The sequence below is a fragment of the Taeniopygia guttata genome, chromosome 2, assembly GCF_048771995.1.
Source record: "Taeniopygia guttata chromosome 2, bTaeGut7.mat, whole genome shotgun sequence".
Lineage (NCBI taxonomy): Eukaryota > Metazoa > Chordata > Aves > Passeriformes > Estrildidae > Taeniopygia > Taeniopygia guttata.
The window spans coordinates 132,404,670-132,425,740 of NC_133026.1; the positions used below are offsets into that span (position 1 = coordinate 132,404,670).

The window sequence follows — 21,071 nt, forward strand, 5'->3', positions numbered from 1 at the left end:
AGCCGGAGCAGCCTCTCCGCCTCCTTCGAGGCGCTGGCGGTGTACTTTCCCTGCATGAACTCCCTGGAGGAGGACGGAGGTGAGGGGCCGCGGCGCGGTGGCCGCAGGTTGCGCGGGGACCGCGGGCGCTCCGGGCCGCTCCAGGGACGGGCCGGGCTCGGCGCCGGGAAGGGCCGGGGGCCGCCGGGGGCCGGCTCTGGGCGAGGAACTGGATGGGGGATGCGAGTATGGAGAGTGGCTTGGGCTGAAAGAGACATTGGTAGCACCGTGCTTGTAGCTGGAGAATGAGGTGGGATTTAACAGATGATGTTTATCTTCACTTTGGGAATGAAGTTGCTTACTGAACTTCAGTTATGTTGGGTGGAGAAATAAAATATAGAGGGTCTTTCCATTCTGTCCATTTTCTGCTCATTCATATGAAAAACAAACCACACTTCCTCACAGGTGCTTTTGTGACAATCTGCAGGCTTGTTCAGGTAACCCTTGTCTGTCATTACGACATAATTTGTATAGACCACCAGAGTTGAGCAATTAAATACTGGCCCCAAGTACACTTTCCTTAGAGGCAGCAGTGTAGGTGGAATGCTAACAAGAGAAATGCAGTGAATTTTCTGAGTAACCATGCCCCCCCAAAAGATTTGCTATTTGGAATGTGCAAATGTACACACATAGTTATACATGGCACCAAATTGTGTTACCAGGATGGAACTTGGATTTCATGAGTTTGTTTTGAGTATACTGGTTTCATAAAGAAAGTAATCTGTTGTGTTTAAATGTTTATGTATAGAATGAAGTGTTGTGCTTTCCCTTGTTGTATCAGAACTAATTCAAGATTTTTAATTTCTTTAAAATTAATGGAGCAAATTGCTCCTTAAATATATAAAACACACTATAAAACAGAGAAACCAATGTCCAGTGCTGATACACAAACATGTATCAGCTGTGTGTGTACACCATTCATGATCTGTTTAAAATATCTGCATGTTCATTTATCACCTTTCACATTTTAGGCTGAGAGTTCAGTGGGTAATGTGTGTCTCTAGTGTTTGTGTGTTTTGATTTATCTTTTGATGTGCAACAGGGTCTGATTTTTTTCTCCAAAGCATCTCTGATTTCTGGTTGTATCCCAAGGCATGGTCCCTCAATTTTTCCCTGCTCTTACTCTGGAGCTGGCCAGCTTGCCTCTTTCAGTGGAAAAGAAGTGGCTGCCCCCTGGGGCAAACTCTGCTGTCCTTCAGTACTCTCATCTGCTCCCTGCCTTGAACAATGAAGTGAACTGCAAAATATTGCCAGTAGACTGCAGGGTAGGCTTCAGATGGCATTTTTAATACTATTGATGTGCTAATAAACACTATGGCTGAAAGCACACACTGAAAAGATCATAAATTATCCCAAACATGTTTAGATATTCTTTAAAGATTTTTTTTTAATATAATTTCTGCAGCTTTTTCTTATCAGTCCTGATTTTTAGCTACAATAATTGCATTAATCCTGTGTGAAATCGGAATATTGATTTGTTTTGTTCTACTTGGTTTTCTTTACTTCTCTAGGAAGCATTTAATTTATTCCTTGGTGGAATCTGTGTTTGCTTAAAACTGTTCACTGGTTCAAAGAAATACAAAGTACATGGAACTCAGTAGAGAAATATCTGTAAATTTAGGGATAATTGTAATGATTTATTTATTTTTTGCTGGCAAATTATTCAAAGAGAAGTGTTAAAAGATTGTATAATGGTGAACATGTCACATATTGTGTTGATATATGTTATCTGATCCTATTTAGATGTAGACTACACTTGAAAATGCATTTCATTAATTCCTATGAAAAAAACAGAAATGAAACTGCTATGCAGTTTTATGGATTTGAGTTTCTGCTACCTCAATTTAGACATACCAGGTTACAGAGGTAATGGCAGGCATGACAGCGAAGATAATTTTCCAAGTGTTCGCAGTGGGATTAGAAAGAAAAAATCGCAATGTGTTTTCTGGATGGCAAGTCACCTCTGCACTCAAATTGGAATTTGTTGTCTTATGAGTGCTTATGCAATTAGATTAATGTAATGTAATTAAAGTAGTTGTGGTACATGCACTTCCATGTTCACATACAAATATTCTTTTACAGTTTAATCTGAAAAAGGTGTCAGACCCATTTCATAAGTAACTGTCCTCACGATGTAGTTATTTCTGCATGTAGTGGATAACTTAAAAAAGATAACCTGCTACAAGGGTGCATTTCTTTTTCTTTTCTTTTTTTTTTCCATTTCACACTCAGTCATATTTTTAATACAAATAGATAATCTAGAAAATATGACCTGTTGAGACATTATTATCTTCAAGAGATACACTCTTGAACACTTTTTTTATTAACTGCTGAAGTGGATATATTCGTCCAGATGTGTATCTTTTGGTATGAAAAATTATGAGTACCGTCAAGTTCGGAAGTAATTTAGTAGCAAACAACTCAATACAACAAATTAATAATTTTTGAAGCTATTTAGCTATTTTTGAACATGATTATTAAGAAGATCCCTCTACATGTTGGCTGATTAAAGAAGGAGACCTCTTAAGCCCTGGCGTCCAAGCTGTGATGTACTGAAGAAGTGGGCTGTGGGAAGGCTGCTGTTTGCTGGTTTTGGTAGCCCTGAATTTGAATCATAGAATCATCAAGGTTGGAGGGGACCTTCAAGAACATCCAGTCCAACTACCCAGCACTGTCACTGTAACCCCTAAACCCCATCACCCAGAGCCAGATCCAGACACCTCTTGAACACCTCCAGGGGTGGTGACTCCACCATCTCCCTGGGCAACCTATTCCAATGCCTGACCCTAAGAGTGAATTTTTGTTTCTAGTATCTAATCTGAATCTCCCCTGTCTCAGTTTAAGGCCATTTTCTCTCCTCCTCTCACTGCAGGCATGGCAGAAAAGACTGAACCCCACCTCACTACAGCCTCCTGTCAGGTGCTTGTAGAGAGTGATGAGGTTCCCCCTGAGTCTTCTCCAGGCTAAACAAGCCCAGCTCCCTCAGCTATTTTTCATAAGCTGTGTTTTTTAGAGCATTGTTGACTTTCTCTGGACACCTTCTAGCACCTTAGTATCCTTGGAGGACCCAAGGCTGAACACCTCACCAATGCAGAGTACAGGGGAATTTGTCGTGGCTAGGCCTCAACTTGCCATGGTTGGCCAGGTTTGCTGTACAGGGAGCTGCTATTTAAAATAGCATTTCTTACCTGCTGATCAGATGAGATTAATCCTTCAAGTGTATGCACATTCATTATTTAGGACTTTATTATTCTTAGTCACATCTAGTAAAAGGTATTAGAAAATAGTTTTTTGCATCATCTATTTCCTTCTGGCATGTCTGCATGTATACACACAGGGCTAACATGGTGCCAGAGAAAATTATTTATGTTGTCAAAGTATCGAGGATTTTAGAGATGTCTTTTGCATTTTACTTTGTTAGATTCATTGATGATAAAATGTATGACCTGCATACTGAAGTGAGAATTGGTGTCAAATACCACTTAGAACAGACTTAATTTATATGGAAATTGTTGAAGAGGTATGGGCACAGAGTACAAATCAGTATCTGAATGCTCTTGAAGCATTCCAAGCCTCATATTTTTTTCTGAAATCTTGGCTTTGTTAAAGTTAAAGAAATTTTGTGATTGTCAAAAGATAAGAGAATTTCCAATGTAAATAAATGCCTGTGATACTGTTTTAGATGTCTGTGTAGTCCTAGTGCAAAGTCTCATGCACATGATATGCTTACAGGTAGTGCATGAGTGTACTAAACTTTCCTGTGAACAACTGAGCAAATTAATTCTTATGTACAAGAAGCTTACTGGAGAAGAAGTAGACTTATCCAACATGCAGAGAAAAGAAGAGAGGCTCAGGTCACATGATGTGATCACTAGAAAACCTATGTCTGTTTTTATGGGTGGGACTGGTAGCTTGGTGCTTTCTCAAATTACACTGTGTATTGTTTACTGTCATAAATTTTCACTATGACTTCCTTTTTATACTCTCTTTATGTTCACTTCTAATTTGCATTTACACTGAAGTGTTGTTATAAACAGTTAAATAGCACATTACCAGGAATGCAGCTGTGGAGCTGCCGGTCATGGCAAGGTCTGTATGCAGAACTATGCCCACCAAAAGGGAGTATATTTCAATTTAATATCTTCCTTTGCTGAAGTTTTTGGGTGGTAGTGAAGCTATGAGATTGAAGGGGAAAGCCAAATGCTTTGCAGGTGCTGAAGACAATTCAAGAGATAATTTATGACAATTTAAGACATAAATTAATTCAGGAAGAACTGGAAAGCATATTGGTCCCCCAGTATGTTAGAAAAACAAAGACAATTTAAAAAAAACCACAGAATGTTCTTCAGTCCAAGACAATCATGCCAAAAATAGCAAAAATTAGTTGCGTTAGCTGAGAAGACGTTACATTACATATTGATATCTACTGAAATAAGTATCTGAGTGTTGCTGCAGGAATAGAAGCACATTGTACTCTCCTGTCACCTGGTTGACAATTAGCTGGGAAACTTGCTGGAGGGGTTGTTTGATCCCACACAGGTGTCAGAGGGAGTGCTGCCCCTGAGTGAAGACTCAGGACTTATTTAAGGGTATGCTGAGCTGCTCAGTTGACAACTGGTAATGGCTTTGGTGGCATTTCTCACTGATTAATCATTGCACATTGGTACAGCTGAAATAAAACACAGCAGTTCCTGGATTCTGTTCCTGTGGTTAGACCGCCAGATCGCAGTGTCCCTCTGGAGGTCCCAGTAGACAATAGCAAGCAGACAATAATTTGACCAGAAATAGAAAATGGGGGAAGTAGTAACAATAAATTCATTAGTGCAGTAATTACTGAAGTGAAGAGAATTCTGCACATGAAGTAGTTATCCTTTAAAATTGCCATCTTAAAAAGAGTAAAGTAATATAGGAGTATCAGGCTATGAAGAAAACGAAAATAACTACATCATCTTGGGGGAATTGGCCTACATTTTGGTCTTGGTGGTAAAGATGACCTTGTTTATGTGGAATGTTCATTGGCAGAGCCAAGGAAGGATAGGAAAGAAGGGTATAATGCCCTGTGACAGGTTATCCTGTAAGAGATGAAGATTTAAAGATCTTGCATCAATTGGTGCTAACACACCAGAGATCATCTGCTGCACATTGCATGCAGTGGTGGGGTCAGTCGTCTTGGAGGATAAAAAGCACTCTGAATATGCAATAATAATTGTTCTGTAAGAATCTGCATGGCATTTAAGTTTATAGTTGATAATTTTTTCTGTTTGCCGTTAGGGCACAGTTCAGGGGCTGACTTGGGTCAGTTCCATCATGGTGGTGAGTCTGTCCCATTTCTGCAGCTCCATGGGCTGAGTTTGAGGGTGGAGGCAGTATAGCAGGCATTTCGAGCAAGTCACAAGTGTTTTACCAGTTATACTCAGGTACTATACTAATGAAGTGGCTGTAGATGCCAAAATTGATAAGACCTTTAAAAAAATAAGCATAGAAAAAAAGAAGTATGCTGTTGCTGGCAAAGTAAAGGGTGTGACAAAAAAAAATCCCATGTGTTCTGGAAAACTAAGGGAAAAGTGGAAGAAAGTGCAGAAAGATTGGCATTCAAAGCACAACATACTTCAACCTGAGTTAGAAATGCGCAGTAGATTTTTAAAGATGTATTTCTCTTATAGTTGTGTTTCACTTCTGAGCAGCTGGTTACACTGCAGCATGTACCTGAATAGTTCACAGATAATTTGGATATGGCTGTAGCAGCAGCAGTGAAGCTACGGTGTATGATAGGTTGCATCTCTGGAGGTACCTACATAAGCATGTAAAAACCATGTGCTGTAATTGTCATTTTTCAATGTCAACGTCAAGAATGTAGTCAGAACAGCAACGCGCTGTGTTGCCATTGTTTCAGTTTGGGGAGGTAAATGTTGAATAGCAGTAGTTTGAAAATAGGTCATTACACTGTGGAATTTGCTCTGGTTTTTGTGAACTGTGATTATTTAAATAATGGTATTTGCATAGGATCATTATTCATTTTAGACAAAGCAATGGAGGAAGAGCTGTTTCTAATTTGTGTAATCTCAGTAGCCATCCAAGTTCTTGGCACCATCTACCTAATTAAGCCTTAATAGAGGGTGTTGAATGTTTCAACACATTTGCTACATCATTCAAAAATGTTACCCAGATCTGTCTGATAGTGTATGCGATGACCCTTGCTACAATAAAAATAATCGAGGTTGGAATAAAGAAAAGTGTTACTGCCATTATTCCATATTTAGAAAGTATCTCTCACTTCATATAATGAAAAAGAAAAAAAGAAAGCAATTCTAAGCTCCTCAATATATGTACTCTTTGCTGCTTAAATATTCTTATTCTGCTCTTGACACTGCAGGAAGTAATGGTTATTAATCAATACATAAGAATGGTATGCATCCAGAAAATTGAATGTCCATGTAAACATAAAAAAACATTACCTCTTAAAACTGCAGAAATAGTTTCTGTTTACTTTGGATGATCATCCTTTGTTATTGGCAAAATCAGAGACTGGACATCTAGTCCATCTAGTCCATCTAGTCCAACTAGATCCAATCCATTTAGTTGTACATCTATATTCTTTATATAAATGGTATACAAAATTAGAATGTAATTCCACAAAATTATTTTCTCTGTGTTTCAGGGTTTTAATTGGTTGGGGATGAAACTGATTTCCCACTACTTTGCACTTTTTGCAGTTATATAGATTGTTGTACAGGATGTACAAAGTGGATATAAAATGCTGCCATTCTGTTTTGACACATGCACAAAATATGCACAAATTATTATAGACCTACATCATTTGAATGATAAGGACATTTATCTCTGTTGAGATCATAACTGGTCTAAATGAGGGCACCTGAAGATCTGTCCATTCAGGTCACTTGTTACGTGGGACATAAATAAGTGGGCTACAAAGACATGCTTTTTGTTGTCATATCTCTGTGTTCAGGTTTACAGCAGGGAAATGGCTTTTGGCAGGTAAATCCTGTGGCCCCACCTAGTAACAGAGACCTCTGCAGTGGTGCTGGAAGGGCCTGAGTGGCTGTGTGTAGTTCTATTCCTGATCTGCATCTCGCTGTTTAGATCTGTAATCAGCCCCTGAAAAACAAAGCATCCAAGCAGACCTGCATAGCTTGTTTGTTGTTATATAGTCAGAGCCAGGTAACCAAAAGGCAAGTGGAAATTACGTCAGCACTAACCCTTCTCTTCCTTACAGCTGTGGTTAATTAGTTTTGATTCCCTGGGACAACTGTCTCTTACCAGGGGAAAATTATTTGTCAAGGGAACAGCCAAACATCATACCTCTGTGCTGTATATACTGTACACATATACAATGATTCTGATTCTGTATATACTTATTTGGGATTACGAGGAGTGTTACTTAGCACAGATACTGAAAACAAACCATAGGGTGTTCAATGTGGTTATGCGTCCTTTTTATATGTAGCATGTGATTCTAAATAATAATGCCAGGGTTACTAAAGTTTTAGGAACATTAAGTACTTATTGTGTATGCAGGAAGGAAAACGGGTCTTTGTTTACAGTTCAGTGCTGTAAAAATATTTTAAAAACCTTTTTGGGAACATAAAACCATAAATTGAAGATCCTAAAGTGATGGGTGCCACACACAGACAAAACCAGTTTTTCTTTTCTGATGCTCTTAACAATTTGCTGAAGGATCAGTTAAAGAGTGGAGAATGGACATCAGAGCAACAGTGAAATTAAAGTGGCAGATGTAATTAACATGTGGGAGAGAATAAGGAGCAGGTGCTTGCCTTAAACCACGGCATTGCTCAGAAGCCACGTGGTAAAGTGACTTCACATCACATGGCCACAACAAGGCATGGAGTTGGCTGAACATAGGACCAGCCTTGCCATGGCAGGGAAATAGAATACAGACAAAGGATGCTGCAATCTGTCCGGGAATAAATGAGATTCATGATGCTTCTTGGGACCTGTAGGAAATTCATCAAGAATGGGATGCCAAATCTTCTGTACCAGCCTTTGACCAGAAGCGCAACCAACAGTTTTGCAGTTGATTATTGTTGATTATTTAATTCAGTTCTGTCTTTTACATTTTCTTGGGTGCTATCTTGATTAACCATGCCTCCATTATGGCATGGTTAAGAGGAAGAAACAAAAAGAGTAGGACAAGAGTGAAAATGTGTTTCTTGCCCAAGAATGAAAAACTAGTGAGGCCTCCCAAGAAATTTAAAAATGTATGGGGCTGACTGACACTCTCAGCCCAAACTCTTTCACACTTTCCAAACCTGGCTGCTTCCATACTGAACAGCTTTCTTGCTGAAGGTAGCTCTGCTTTGGGCATATCAAGACAGGTCATTCCTGTCCCAGTCAAAATTTATCAGTATTTTACATTCAGATACTCATGGAAGCAGGAACTAGAGTGCAGATCTTCCTTTCTTCCTTAAAAGTAAGAGAAACCCCCTGGTTACAGTTTCCCCCTGGCTCTGAAATGCTCCTTGGGTTTCAGAAATGCTGACAGCATGCACTGTGGAAATGTCTATTGGAAGGACTGTAACACAAAACTTCATAAACTGATTGTTGGCACTGGCCTATGAGAATCAGTGAAATGAGCTCAAACTCAAGTGGCAATGGAATCTGTGTTTCCCAAATCCTGCTTAAATTAATAGATCCTAAACCCTATTTTCTGCTTGGGGTCTGTGGGTAACACAGAGAAAGAAATAACTTGGCTGTGCTTCTAGTGCTTCAACAAGAGCTAAATATCTTGTTCAGTGCAAACAAAACTTGGACTACTCCAGAAACAGATCTGTGCAGCTGCAAGGGAATTTGAGACCTACCCTGTCCCCATTTTCTTCTGTAGGTTCAAATTTTCGTAGACTGTCTTTTATCTAGCCAGTTGTTAATGTATCTGGAGCAGATAACTAGGTATGTAAATAATTTTAGTCTTAAAAACGGGCACTTAAAGACTTACTCTCTTTGTGGACCTAACTCCTGAGTTGAGATGACAATGCTGAAGGAGTTTTTATGCAGCATTCTTGGTGAGGTGGGGAGAGCAGAGAAGAGCCACCTCAAGTGCTTAAGTGTGTTTCTGAAGCCACAGCTGCCCTATACTCCCTACAAATCCTACCAAGAGATCACATACCAGCTGGGAACTGGCATAGCCAGCCTGCCTGTGCCTGTGCCATGTCTTCTCTTGGATTTGTGCCTGCTGGGGAGCAGTTGTAGGAAGCTCCTGCTGAGAGCAAGCTGAGAGCTCTCACTCTCACACCAGCAGCAGATTTCTTCTGGCTAGATCCCCGATGATGGAAGATAATCTGCTGCATCACTGCAGTTTTTGACTTCTCCTCATCTGCTATTGAAGATTGTATCAGTAGTTTTGCATCCCTAATTTGTAAGTGATTTGCACTCCCAAGTTGTGGGAACAAATAATTCTGTGCATAACTTAGAAAATGTGGCCTGCGGAGTCTATTTGCAGTTACCATATTAGTTAAATTACCAGTAAATAACTGTAAGAATGAGTGTGCTTTCATAAATACCAGTGCAATTATTTCTGGTAATTTATTCCAGTCCTTACAATATGGCTGCGAGAATCTGAACTGGTGTTTTTCAGATAATATATTCCATATTTTGTTGAGGGACTTGAGAGAAATTTCTTTTTGCTAGGGCAATTAGCTTATACTAATTTGGAGAACATTTTCAATGTTCTTTATTAGAGTTTAGGAAATTATTTTGATTGTAGGTACTCAGCAACATAACAAAAAAGTACACTTCTAAGCTCTCATTTCCATATCTTTTCATTTGTTAAGATTAAAACAGAATGCATGAGTGTCTAAGGATATATACCTTAGGATTATAAAACCAACCCCCACTTTTACAGTGACACCAGTTAGATAGTTATTTTTGAGTGAGTGGTACAATTCCCAAGTTACTTGTTTAGCTAGAGGTTAGTATTGCCTTAGCTGGGTTCATTCTGCTATATGCTTGTCTTGACAAATATCCTTTCCAAAATTATCAGTCTTGAAAGAAAAAGAAAAACTTTAAATCATATTTTTGTTTGTTCCTTTTGATTTAGGTCCAGTATAGAATGCAGCCACATGAGTAGTTAAATTAACACAAGAGAGGAGGTTTCAATTTCCAGGCAGAAATGAGGAGAACAGTTTGGCTTTAATAAAGTGATATGATCTTCAATCAGATGCTCTACCAGCTACAGCTTGGAAGTATGGCACCAAAGGCTATTGCTTTAAGCTGAGCAGCTATTTTGTGGTTTCATTGCTTCTTGAAACTTTTTAAATTTTTGAATGTTGAATTTATGAAACATAAATTATGGATGGCACAAATACTATCTTTGCTTTTAAATTGTTTGAGGAATTGTAGGATTATTTTTGATTTATTAGCATTCTTCCAGGGGCAAATGTATTGCGAGTATTGGGGACAATCCAGTGGGGATATTTCTCATGTATTATTATGTATTAGTTTAGCCAAGTTTCATCTGAAAGAATATTCATGTCAAAAGCAGTGTCTCAGAAGTCATGCCACCCAGATCTGGGTCTTCTGTTAATTCTATTCCAAGCTGCCATTTTGCTGTTAAAATCTGCAATTCTTACTTCAGGAAGCATCAACATCATGATTAGGAGCTTTATTGATGAAAGGTCAGATCTTTCTTTTTGGAGACCATTCAAGAGCACTGCCTGTTTCTATTGACAACTGGGAAATAGTTATTCACATAACCTCCTTTCAACCCTCCTTAAATTCTGTGTTAAGGTCAAAATAATTACTGTTTACCACTTGTACTTATACAAAAGTTGGATATACTACAGATCTCTAACTTCCATGTTGTATCAAAGTTGTAGCTTTGTGTGCCTGTTGTCATGTGAACCAGACCAATTATTTCAGTTAAAATGAATGTGGGAAAGTAAAACTGCTTTAAATTAAGGTTTAGAGGGATGCTGTAAACACGTGTGCCTTTGTGAAGACTTGAATGGCAATTGCACGAGTTCTGCCTTGATTTCTCAGTAAATTGATGTGCAATGGATATGGTTTTTTTTTAAATTCTATTCTTCTACAATGAAGGCATACAGACTTACAATTTTAGTTCAGAAAAAAAAAATTGCCCTACAAATTAATAAAAGTTACTATGTACTCCTTCACATATGACATAATCGAACATATATTTCTCCCAAACTCCCAAATCTTTGAAAGATGTGTGAAGATACTGAAGAATCATGCAAAATTGAGATGTTCTTTTAAATTTGCATTAAGGACATCATGTTTACAATAATGAATTGAGAACGACCATCATTCAATGAAGCTGAATGAGAATGAATGCTTACTCATCCAAAGAGTTCTTAGAAGAGTAATATCCTGTGGGGCTTCAGAGTTGTATGGCTTTCACATGTAAATATAATGAAGTATACCTTTTCTGCAAAACTACGGCATGATATTTTCCTAGCAGTTTGTGGGAATATTTCTTTGAAATGAGTGCTTGTATTTTAGAACAACTCTGGAGCACTGTTGGAAGTCAGCTGCCAGCTTTTATTATTTGAATATAAATAATAAACCAGCAGGCACTTGGAATTGTGCAACCCAAAAGAAATGACATTGTTGATTCTGACTTTCATTTTTCATATGTTGTAGTAGTATGGTACTTTTTTTATTTGCGTTTCTTACATCAGGTATTGATGGGCATTTTTAGGAGTAATTTTGATGCAATAAAATTTATTTTTTCATTCTCCTGTGTACTGAATTTATTTGTGTAGCTGAAGTTCTGGAGGAAAATTTTTACTTCTATTATTATGACTATTTGTATGTACTGATTCAAAGTGATGGTCTTAAGGAATATGTAGAAGGTTTTTAATAAGAAATATGATTTGAACCACTCATGATACTGCCATAGAAATTTCTCACTGCTGCTTAATATTGCGGAGTTATTAATCTTTCTTGACAAGGAGGCAGTGGTTTTCAAGGTATTTTTGATGTATAGTTCCTACATCACTACATTTCCCATGTTCTTTATTGACCTAATATTCCTCCTGACTGAGGGGCCTGGGAGACTTCAACCCATGCTGCAGCCTGTAGGAGAGTGACAATGAGTGCACACATTGAAATTGAGGTCTCTCTCCCATTCCCTGTCGGAGGGTGCAGATCCTCTTACTCTAAGCCAGTCCTTGTGCTCACACATTCCCCCTGGGACGTGATAGTCCCCATCTCAGGACAGTCTCCTCCTTTTGTTCATTTCCTTTTTCAAATCTCTAAAGCTTCACCATCCTCACAGGTCCTGAAGTTCTTCTGACCTCTAGTACACAGATCAAAAGAAATAAGTATGCAGAATTCCTTGCCCCATTGCAAGGAACAGCATTTAAAATTAGAAATTAGATGGAGTGGCTGTCTTATAAATGAAAGTAAAAATGAGGCTTCATTCCTCCTAATTTCATCCAGTTGAGGTCTTGATCAAAATTCCTACACTAAAATGCTATTATATTGTTTGAGTATTTTTCCCTTGTCTGATACCCAGACATCTGTCACACTGTAAAATTAAACTATGCAAATAGATAGAAAACTTGTTATTCTTGAAGGTGAAAATAAAGTTTCTTATTGTGCATAAAAATACTGTATATTTTAAATATAAATTTAAATTGATCAGCTAGTGAATAGAGAAGAAAGCATGGGAAGGCTTCTTGATTTTTAGTTTACAATCCTCACTAATGGATATCTGTAACTTGATTTAGGAGATAATGACCAAATGCTTTTAAAACAATAATCCATCTGAATTAGAACATTTCAGGTTTTGACATCATGGTAACATTTTAATTGAATTCCTAAGAGCGATTTATTCATCCAGGGAAAATATATTTTAAACATGCTAGACTATGGATTGTTTAAATCTGGTGACCTCTGTGGGCAGACTTGTGTTGTCTGACCTTGGAAAGCGGCGGTGACAGAACTAAGATCCTGATCCTGTAAAGAGATGTGTGATGCTGTTTTATGTTACTAAAAAATTGATACATTTTAAATGGAAGTTTTGTTACAGGTCATTAATTTGTGGCTCTGAGTGCCACGTGGAGCAGGGGTGTGCACAGTTGCCCAGCTGCAACAGCACAGTGGCATGGGGGCTTCTCTTTTGTCTCCAACAGAAGCAGGGGGCAAGAAGCTGCGGAGCACCGTCCAGAGGAGCACGGAGACGGGGCTGGCCGTGGAGATGAGGAACTGGATGACTCGCCAGGCGAGCCGGGAGTCAACGGATGGGAGCATGAACAGCTACAGCTCTGAGGGAAAGTAAGCTGCATTTACAGCTGTGGTTTCCAGATGTTTCTCCATGAAGCTGAGGGATGTTTCTCCATGAAACTGGTTGTTAGAGAGAAGCACAGTGAGTGTTGTAGGTCCTGTTCAGTCAGAATTCCCTTCGCAAGCCAGTGTCATTGATGGACTAAGCCTAAGTCTTCCCCTGTGACTGAAAAGAGTGTCCCACTGTTGGTGCAGAAATGGAGGAGGGTCATTTCTCTCATGTGCCATGAGAAGGGCACATGGTGGGTCAGATCATCATCATGAGGTGTGTCAGGAGGGGAAGCAGGTACAGTACACCAGGTAAAACACAGATATGGACATGTTGTCTTCCAAAAGCTCCTGGAATACCTCAGTGCTATGCAGAGCAAAGCATTTCCAGAGCATTTCCAGGTCACTGTGCTCAAGAGTTTTTCAAAGATTCTGCTACTTTTAACCTGAAGAAATTATCTGGGCAGAAGTACAAGTCTGTCATGTATCATGGTTATCATAACATCATAAAAGCTAAAAACTTCTCGGTGATATATCTGAGACATTGCCCAGAAAATCTTATTGTGGGTTGATTTATTAGTGGTGTTCACAGCACCGGACAATCCATCTATGCTGCACAATATATATTATGTTTCCAAGTTGGTGCACTATGTGCATTTGAAATGGACATTTCTTAATGATTGGTCATTACAAATTTCATTAGTTCTTGTTACTGTGTAATGGGTAATTTATGGCAAGCATTTTAATTTTAAGTTACTTTGGGCATTTGCCACAAGGGATTTCAATTCTGTTATTGAATAGACGTCATTCTCAAAGACATTTTCAACAACATGTTTTGAATGAATGGTGATTTTGAAAATAGCCACCAGTATGTGGTCTAATGTTATCATTTCACTGTGTACATTTGATATTTAGCCATTGAATTTACAGTAACTTGAGAAGTGTGAGCAATTTAACCTTCATGTAACTGAAGCAGTGGTAAGGGTATGTGTTAGTATCTTAATGAACTGGTCTCATATCAATACTTTGATAATTAACAGTGGTCTTTACTGCATTAGAAAAGGAGAACATGATGGAAAAATCCAAATTTGGAAATTATTGAGGAGAGTGCTTTCTTTACCTGTTTGTTTATATGCTGGAGGCTATTTGCTAAATTACTGCTTGTTGAACACTATGGGATTTCAGAAATTACAGTGATTGTTTTGTAAGTTACTTACAGTGCTACCAAACCCACAAACAGTAAGTGCAAAACATCTAGGAAAAAAAAAAAAAAACAAACCCCAGCCAAAACAAAACAAAAAGCCAACCAAATAAATAAACCACAAACAAACAAAGGTCAAATTTAAGTGTATTTTTGTTTGGTTTTTTTTTCAATATTATTTCTAGTTTGATCTTCCCTGGTGTGAGGTTGGCTGCAGACAGCCAGTTCAGTGATTTTCTGGACGGACTTGGTCCTGGCCAGCTTGTAGGACGACAGACTTTGGCAACACCATCAATGGGTAAGTGTTTATGTCCTCTAGATATGATATATTCGATTTGGTCAGGTAATTAGGACATAAAATTTATCTATATTCCCTTTTTAAATATGGGTTTCTCTTGTGGCTTTGAACAACTCAGTTAAGACCAAAGCTGTAACCTTGGCCAAAGTTGAATATAATCATGGATACTTATGAAGACATGCAAAAGTAGAAAGTTGCTTTGAAAAGTTCAGCCTTTTACGTCCTCTCTAGTTTTTGGTCTTTAAAATGGGGCTGATGAGACCAAACTTTTCTCTGAATCACTTGGATCATATTGTATAAAAATTGGTAATTTAGGCTTAATAACAAAATATTTGTTATTATTGTGTTTACAAGGCTTGTATATTCACAAGTTATCTTTTCATGACTTGTCTTTAACTAGAGGCATGGTGAAGAGATTTCAAGCAGTTTTACAGAGCTACTTTGTCTTAATTCCCTCAGTGCCTTTTTTTTTAAAATATGAAACTCTTAGGAATTAGCAATTAATTTGAAGTAATAGAGGCATGGAAGATGGGAGGCAAGATGTTATTGCATAGGTTTTAAATTGCTTACTAACATAAACAGCAGTGAATAGGGTAAATATTAAATTATATAGTAGTGTTAAAATCCAGATCATACTTACTGGTGAAAAACAGATGATACAAGTCACCACATATTAATACTAGAATTTTTTCAACATTTCGTGTATTAAAGTAGTTCTGAATTACAATGTTGGGATTTCTTTTTGTTATCTAGGAGATATTCAGGTGGGAATGATGGATAAGAAAGGACAACTGGAAGTAGAAATAATCCGAGCTCGTGGCCTTGTTGTAAAACCAGGTTCAAAGACACTGCCAGGTAAGGAAGAAAAAACTTAGTAACAATCTTAGCACAGGGCCAGGGGTTGGACTTGATAATCATAATGGGTCCTTTCCAACTCTGTATATTCTATGATTCTGAGAATAGATTCTACCATAAAGGTCTCTGGCTTTTCTGTTCAGCTTTGTCAACCCTTAACAAATTTAAATCTGAGTAGGTTATAATGTTGTATATTGAAATGCATACTGTATTGAAATGATACACCAGAAATCATCCCTACTTCAGGAGGAAATTAAAAATCAGGCTGCCAGAAGACCCAGAAGTATTTTTGGTAATAGCAAAGACATCCTTAGTTATGGGGTAGGAAGAAAAGTATATACTAAATATTTTTTTATATAGGAGTTTTAGGAATGAAGAGGGAATCAAGAGATGTGGAATAGGTATCTACTCAAAAAGTAGACCAATATTTGATACTTACTCCTTATTTTATAATCTGATGTCCTGTAACACTATGTGAAAAGGACAGTATAATGATATTTTTAGCAAGCTCTTCTGACAAAATAGAAATTGTGTCAGAGTCCTTTCTTCACTGATTCTCACCTTGTAGATAATTTTAAAGTATTAACAATTTGGAGCATTGATCCAGATTTCAACAAAGTCATTGCAAGTCTTGCATTTACTTAATAGGCCTATTTTGCATATTGTACAGTATAGGGATGCTATATATAGGAATACTTGATTTGTTCAGGTCAAAATCTGAATTGTTTCATGGTAAAAGAGACATACAAAAAGAAGTCAAGAAAAAAATACACCCAAGGAGAAGAGTAAAGAAAATGCATAGATGCTTTGTATGGGAATAATTATTAATATTGCTTGTGGAGATTTATTCTTACAAGCTATTTATCCTTTAGAAGCATATTTTTATATGGTGATAGAAAGTGTCTGTGTTACACAAAAAATCTGGACTTCTTCTTTACCTGCTGTTCTCTATTTTCATTCTTCTAAGCACCATATGTAAAGGTGTATCTATTAGAAAATGGAGTCTGCATAGCCAAAAAGAAAACAAAAGTAGCAAGAAAAACGCTGGAACCACTTTATCAGCAGCTTCTATCCTTTGAAGAAAGTCCCCAAGGGAAGGTTTTACAGGTAATTTGAATAAATATTCCTCTGAACCTGAAAATATCACCTGTACAGTTTTCACTGACTGAGTTCCAAATTTCTTTCAGGCTTCATTTGGCAATAAATGCTCATATTTTATTTACTTGCTGAGCAGATAAACACAACAGTAATAACTATTTATGCAAGTATAAACTGAGTATGCAAGTAGAAGGGAGCAAAAGTGAGTTATAGATTATTTTGCTTCTGCTATATATATCGGCTCCTCTCACTGGGCTTTCCCTGGTATCGTGGATAACTGTTATTTGTGCCCAGATAATTTCTGTCACTGCATCATGATTAGGATACACAGAACTAAACTATGCCAGCAGTTGGATATTTCATTCCTTGCTGTAATTAAATAAGCAGAGATTTTTGACAGATCAGATTAAAGCTTTTGACATTTTTGCTAAAATTTTTCTATTTTCTTGTGCTTTACCTAACAGATAATTGTTTGGGGAGACTATGGACGTATGGATCACAAATCCTTTATGGGAGTGGCACAGATACTTTTAGATGAACTGGACCTGTCCAACATGGTGATTGGGTGGTTCAAACTTTTCCCTCCTTCTTCCCTAGTAGACCCAACCTTAGCTCCTCTCACTAGAAGAGCTTCCCAATCATCTCTTGAAAGTTCAACGGGACCTTCGTATGCTCGCTCATAGCAGCTGTGAAACTGTTGTCATAGCAACCAGCGTTACAAAAAAATAAAATTACAGGTCGCAAACCCTGGTAACACTGCATGCTTAATGTTGTGTCTTCTGAGCCTGTTTCTAGGGCTGCAACGCGATCCTGTGTTCTCAAGGAAGTTGCACACATTGTGCCCTATGGAAGGCCCTCAGGTGATGGACTGAAATCATGAAGAACTGATAGGTTTGGAGTTCAGGGACTCAGTTTTGGTCCAATCTGAAGCCATGGACTAAACTAAAAAAATCAATCTGTTTCATGCAACAAAAGTCCTTTTCAATGGCATATCTGTTTTGTTGCTCCCTTTTCTTTATTTATCTGCCCTCCCCTCCTAAAGTCTGTCTAAATGCCACAGACACAGAGTTATCCTCCCATGGAGCCATGTTACAAGTCAGTGGATTAGCAGACATTGGAAGAAAAGAAGAATCTAAGGATGCTGTAAAAGTCAACTAGCACTTGCAGCAGTTGCTTGAGATCTGAAAACTCTTCATATTGAAAAGGTTCAAGACTTAAAGTGGCGGGCTTCATACCTCCAGCTGTTCACACAGTGAAACCCCAGACATGATGGACTCTGAAAAATAAAGTTCTGTGGATATACTGTACTGTATGAAATTAAGAAACTTTTTTGCATGGACACAGATTTAGCTGAACACTTAAATTATTTTCTTGGGGCTGCAACTTGCAAAAACAAAAAAGAATAAATCAGCCATTTTCAACAGTTTATATTATTTTTAAAGATAAATTTCACTAGTGCATGGTTTTAAAGGGAAGAGAATGCAACAGGGTGATACAAAGACACACCACGTTTATCATTCTTTAAACCAGTCATGGTCTGTGTTTTTGCAGACTTATATTAAAAATAAAAAAATAATTTCTAGAAAATATTTAAAATTCTGTTTATGTGACAAGAAATAAGTGTAATATATTAAATTTATTTAAATGTAAAAGGTACAAGCCTTGTAAAGTTCAAGATAATGTGCAAATTGTACACTTCTTTTACATCCTTCTTTCTCTATCTCTCCTCCAGATCTCCCTTTTTCCTTTTGTTCTTTTCCCCCCTCTACCTCCCAGGATGATCAGCATATTCTAAAATGGCTACCTTTTGACTTATTACTGTCTTATGCCCCATATTTGGTTCAGGGTTGCAGATTGTTCTGCATTTCTGAATTATTTGAGAAAAATATTGTTTAAGAGCTTACTTTTTTTCAAGCATGTTGAAAAGGATTTTGCAACATGGCTTGGGAGTACATTAATGTAATTCAGCATGTATTTGATAAAAAAGATATTTGAACTTTTGCAATTTATTGTACAGTGCATGGTAAGTTATTTTCATTTTTTCTCACCTTCAAATTGAATTCTACAGCAAAATACTGGAATCATGTGGCCATTGTAAGATGTCTTCAATAAATTTGTGTTCAGCACCAGCACCTTTCATTCAAAGACTGAACTATTATTTCTTGAAGGTTTTTGGAAAGATGAAAAATTAAGTACCTGGTTGATTTTTAGGAAACAAATTTAAGCACTTTTATTTGCACTAAACCAAATTGATTGCTACATTTTGAAATAACAAAAACAACAAAGGATACAAATCCATACAGTTCTTCTGCTGTAAAGTTCAATTTTCATAAATTACATTTGCGTTGCAAAAGACATAATTAGGTAATATCAGTCCGGAAAGTATCAGTCTTTGGTTGGTAAAGTAGCCTTAAAGAAAGCTCATCAGTACCACTCCTCAGCTATTTAACACCTTTACCAGAACCTGCTGCAGGTAATGGATCCTCACTACCCTGGGTTTTGTAGCAGACGGTAACGACCATTGGGTGGTGCTGCTTCTCAAGCTTCTCATTAAGTTTCGTTATAAAGGGAATGTAACTGGCTAACGTTTAATAACAAAAATATCCTTTTTTTTTTTTTTTCTGAGTCTTTGTATGCCTTTAATACCTACTTAAGGTTTAATATTGAAATCTTGCAATAATTTTTGAAGTACGTTATACTTACCTTTATGGCCACACAGAATTATTCTGATTTTATTTGAAAATCTGTTGAAGATTCCCATTAACAAATTGTACATGCCTCCTAAGAGGAAAAAGTAATAACAGTATCACTTATAATGCCTTTTACTTTGTGCAATATCATAGAAAATGAGATTGTGTCTTGTCTGCAGAGTTTATATAATGGATTATTGTTAAGTTAATAGACAGACTGGTAAAATTATATTTATTGAAATAATTTAGACATCTGTCTACCAGCAGCAAATAAATACTACTAACATGCAGTCTACAATATCCCCTAGGATATTAAACAAAAATACATAACCATTTTCCTGACACTGTGAGATGTGCTCACATATTCTTGTATGCATAGTCCTCTAGAAATTATTTCAAATTTTAAAATCAAGGACATGACGCATGGAAGGTTTGTACATAATTGTCATTATGCAGTATTTATTTTAAGAAAAAATTAATGTATTTTTTTTAATTTTCACACGTCTGCAATTCTACTTATGGTTTAGTCATGTAAATAGTACTATTCCAGTGATCACTGCTGTCTTGTAAATAGTACGTTTTAAAAAGTTAAAAGGAATTACAGTTGGGGAAAAAAAAAGGGCAGATTAGGCCTGTAATGAACACCAACTAATGTAAATCAAACTCATTCTGGTGATGGTATTTAACACTTTAAATAAAACATTTTCTTTACAGAATTTGTGTGCAGATTTTTGTTGCTTTTCTCTAGGGTGGTCAGCAGCATCCTTCCACACCCTTCAGTGGAGCTGGAGCAAGCAGCTCACGCAGCTGGAGAACAAGTGTGCTTTTCCTCTCCCAGCAGGGCTGCAGGGGAAGCGCCAGTGCCAAGGTGCCACTGTCACTGCCGGGCTCAGGAGCAGTGGGGCCAGGTGTGCCTGTCACCCAGCCCAGCCCTGGGCTCTGCGCTCCGGCCACCCTCGGGCTCCCACATGCCCAGTGCTCAGCTCCCAGGATGGAGCTGGCTCCAAGCTGCCAGCTCTGGCTGCCAGGACGTGCTCCAGCTCGGATATAACCAGGGCACTAAATGCGCTGAGACCGTGAAGAGGTCCCATCAGCTGCTGTGGAGCGGTTGCACCATCCAGTTAGACTTCTACCCTACCCCTAGATACCACCTAACATCAGGTGCCTTTTTTCTTCATGAGCAGGGTACAAATGAGGACAGAATGCTCACCTGACAGCAGTGCCTGCAAGGGCTCATGCAGCCTCTGCAGAAGGGAGCAGTGGTCCAACACCTCTGCAGCGATGAGAAGGATGGGTGGAGATGGGAGAGTAGAGAATTTATCTCTACCTGACCCCTCAGAGGCAGCATCAGCACAGGCAGTGGTGACTGGGCAAAACTTGAGCACTTATGGCTTGGAAATTTACTGAAGAGTGAGAGGCTGGCTGGCAGTTTGCACAGCAAAGTGTGTGTGTTTATTTCCAGATATGAGGTGAAAGAAAAGCACTGCAGTACTGTCATGAGACAAAACTGCCAAAAAAACAAGCAAATGTATTTTGGGCTGAGCAGTTGTGGGAACTGTGAAGATGGAACTCCATTTGTTGCACTGCATCTGCAAGTGGGTTGCTGGAGGAGCAGACCCAG

General features: G+C 38.0%; 1 protein-coding gene across 50 annotated transcripts in view; it reads left to right on the top strand.

Moving 5' to 3' along the window:
- The window catches only part of RIMS2 (regulating synaptic membrane exocytosis 2), a 447,420-nt gene extending 427,254 nt beyond the window's left edge, over positions 1-20,166 (top strand). For all 50 annotated transcript variants that reach the window (XM_072924886.1, XM_072924887.1, XM_072924890.1 and 47 more), the window contains 5 exons: positions 13,170-13,311; positions 14,695-14,807; positions 15,561-15,662; positions 16,630-16,769; positions 17,225-20,166. In XM_072924886.1, the coding sequence (XP_072780987.1) occupies positions 13,170-13,311; positions 14,695-14,807; positions 15,561-15,662; positions 16,630-16,769; positions 17,225-17,443 (716 nt within the window). In that variant the 3' untranslated portion in view covers positions 17,444-20,166. The remainder of the gene's footprint in view (positions 1-13,169; positions 13,312-14,694; positions 14,808-15,560; positions 15,663-16,629; positions 16,770-17,224) is intronic.
- Positions 20,167-21,071: the final 905 nt, after the last annotated feature.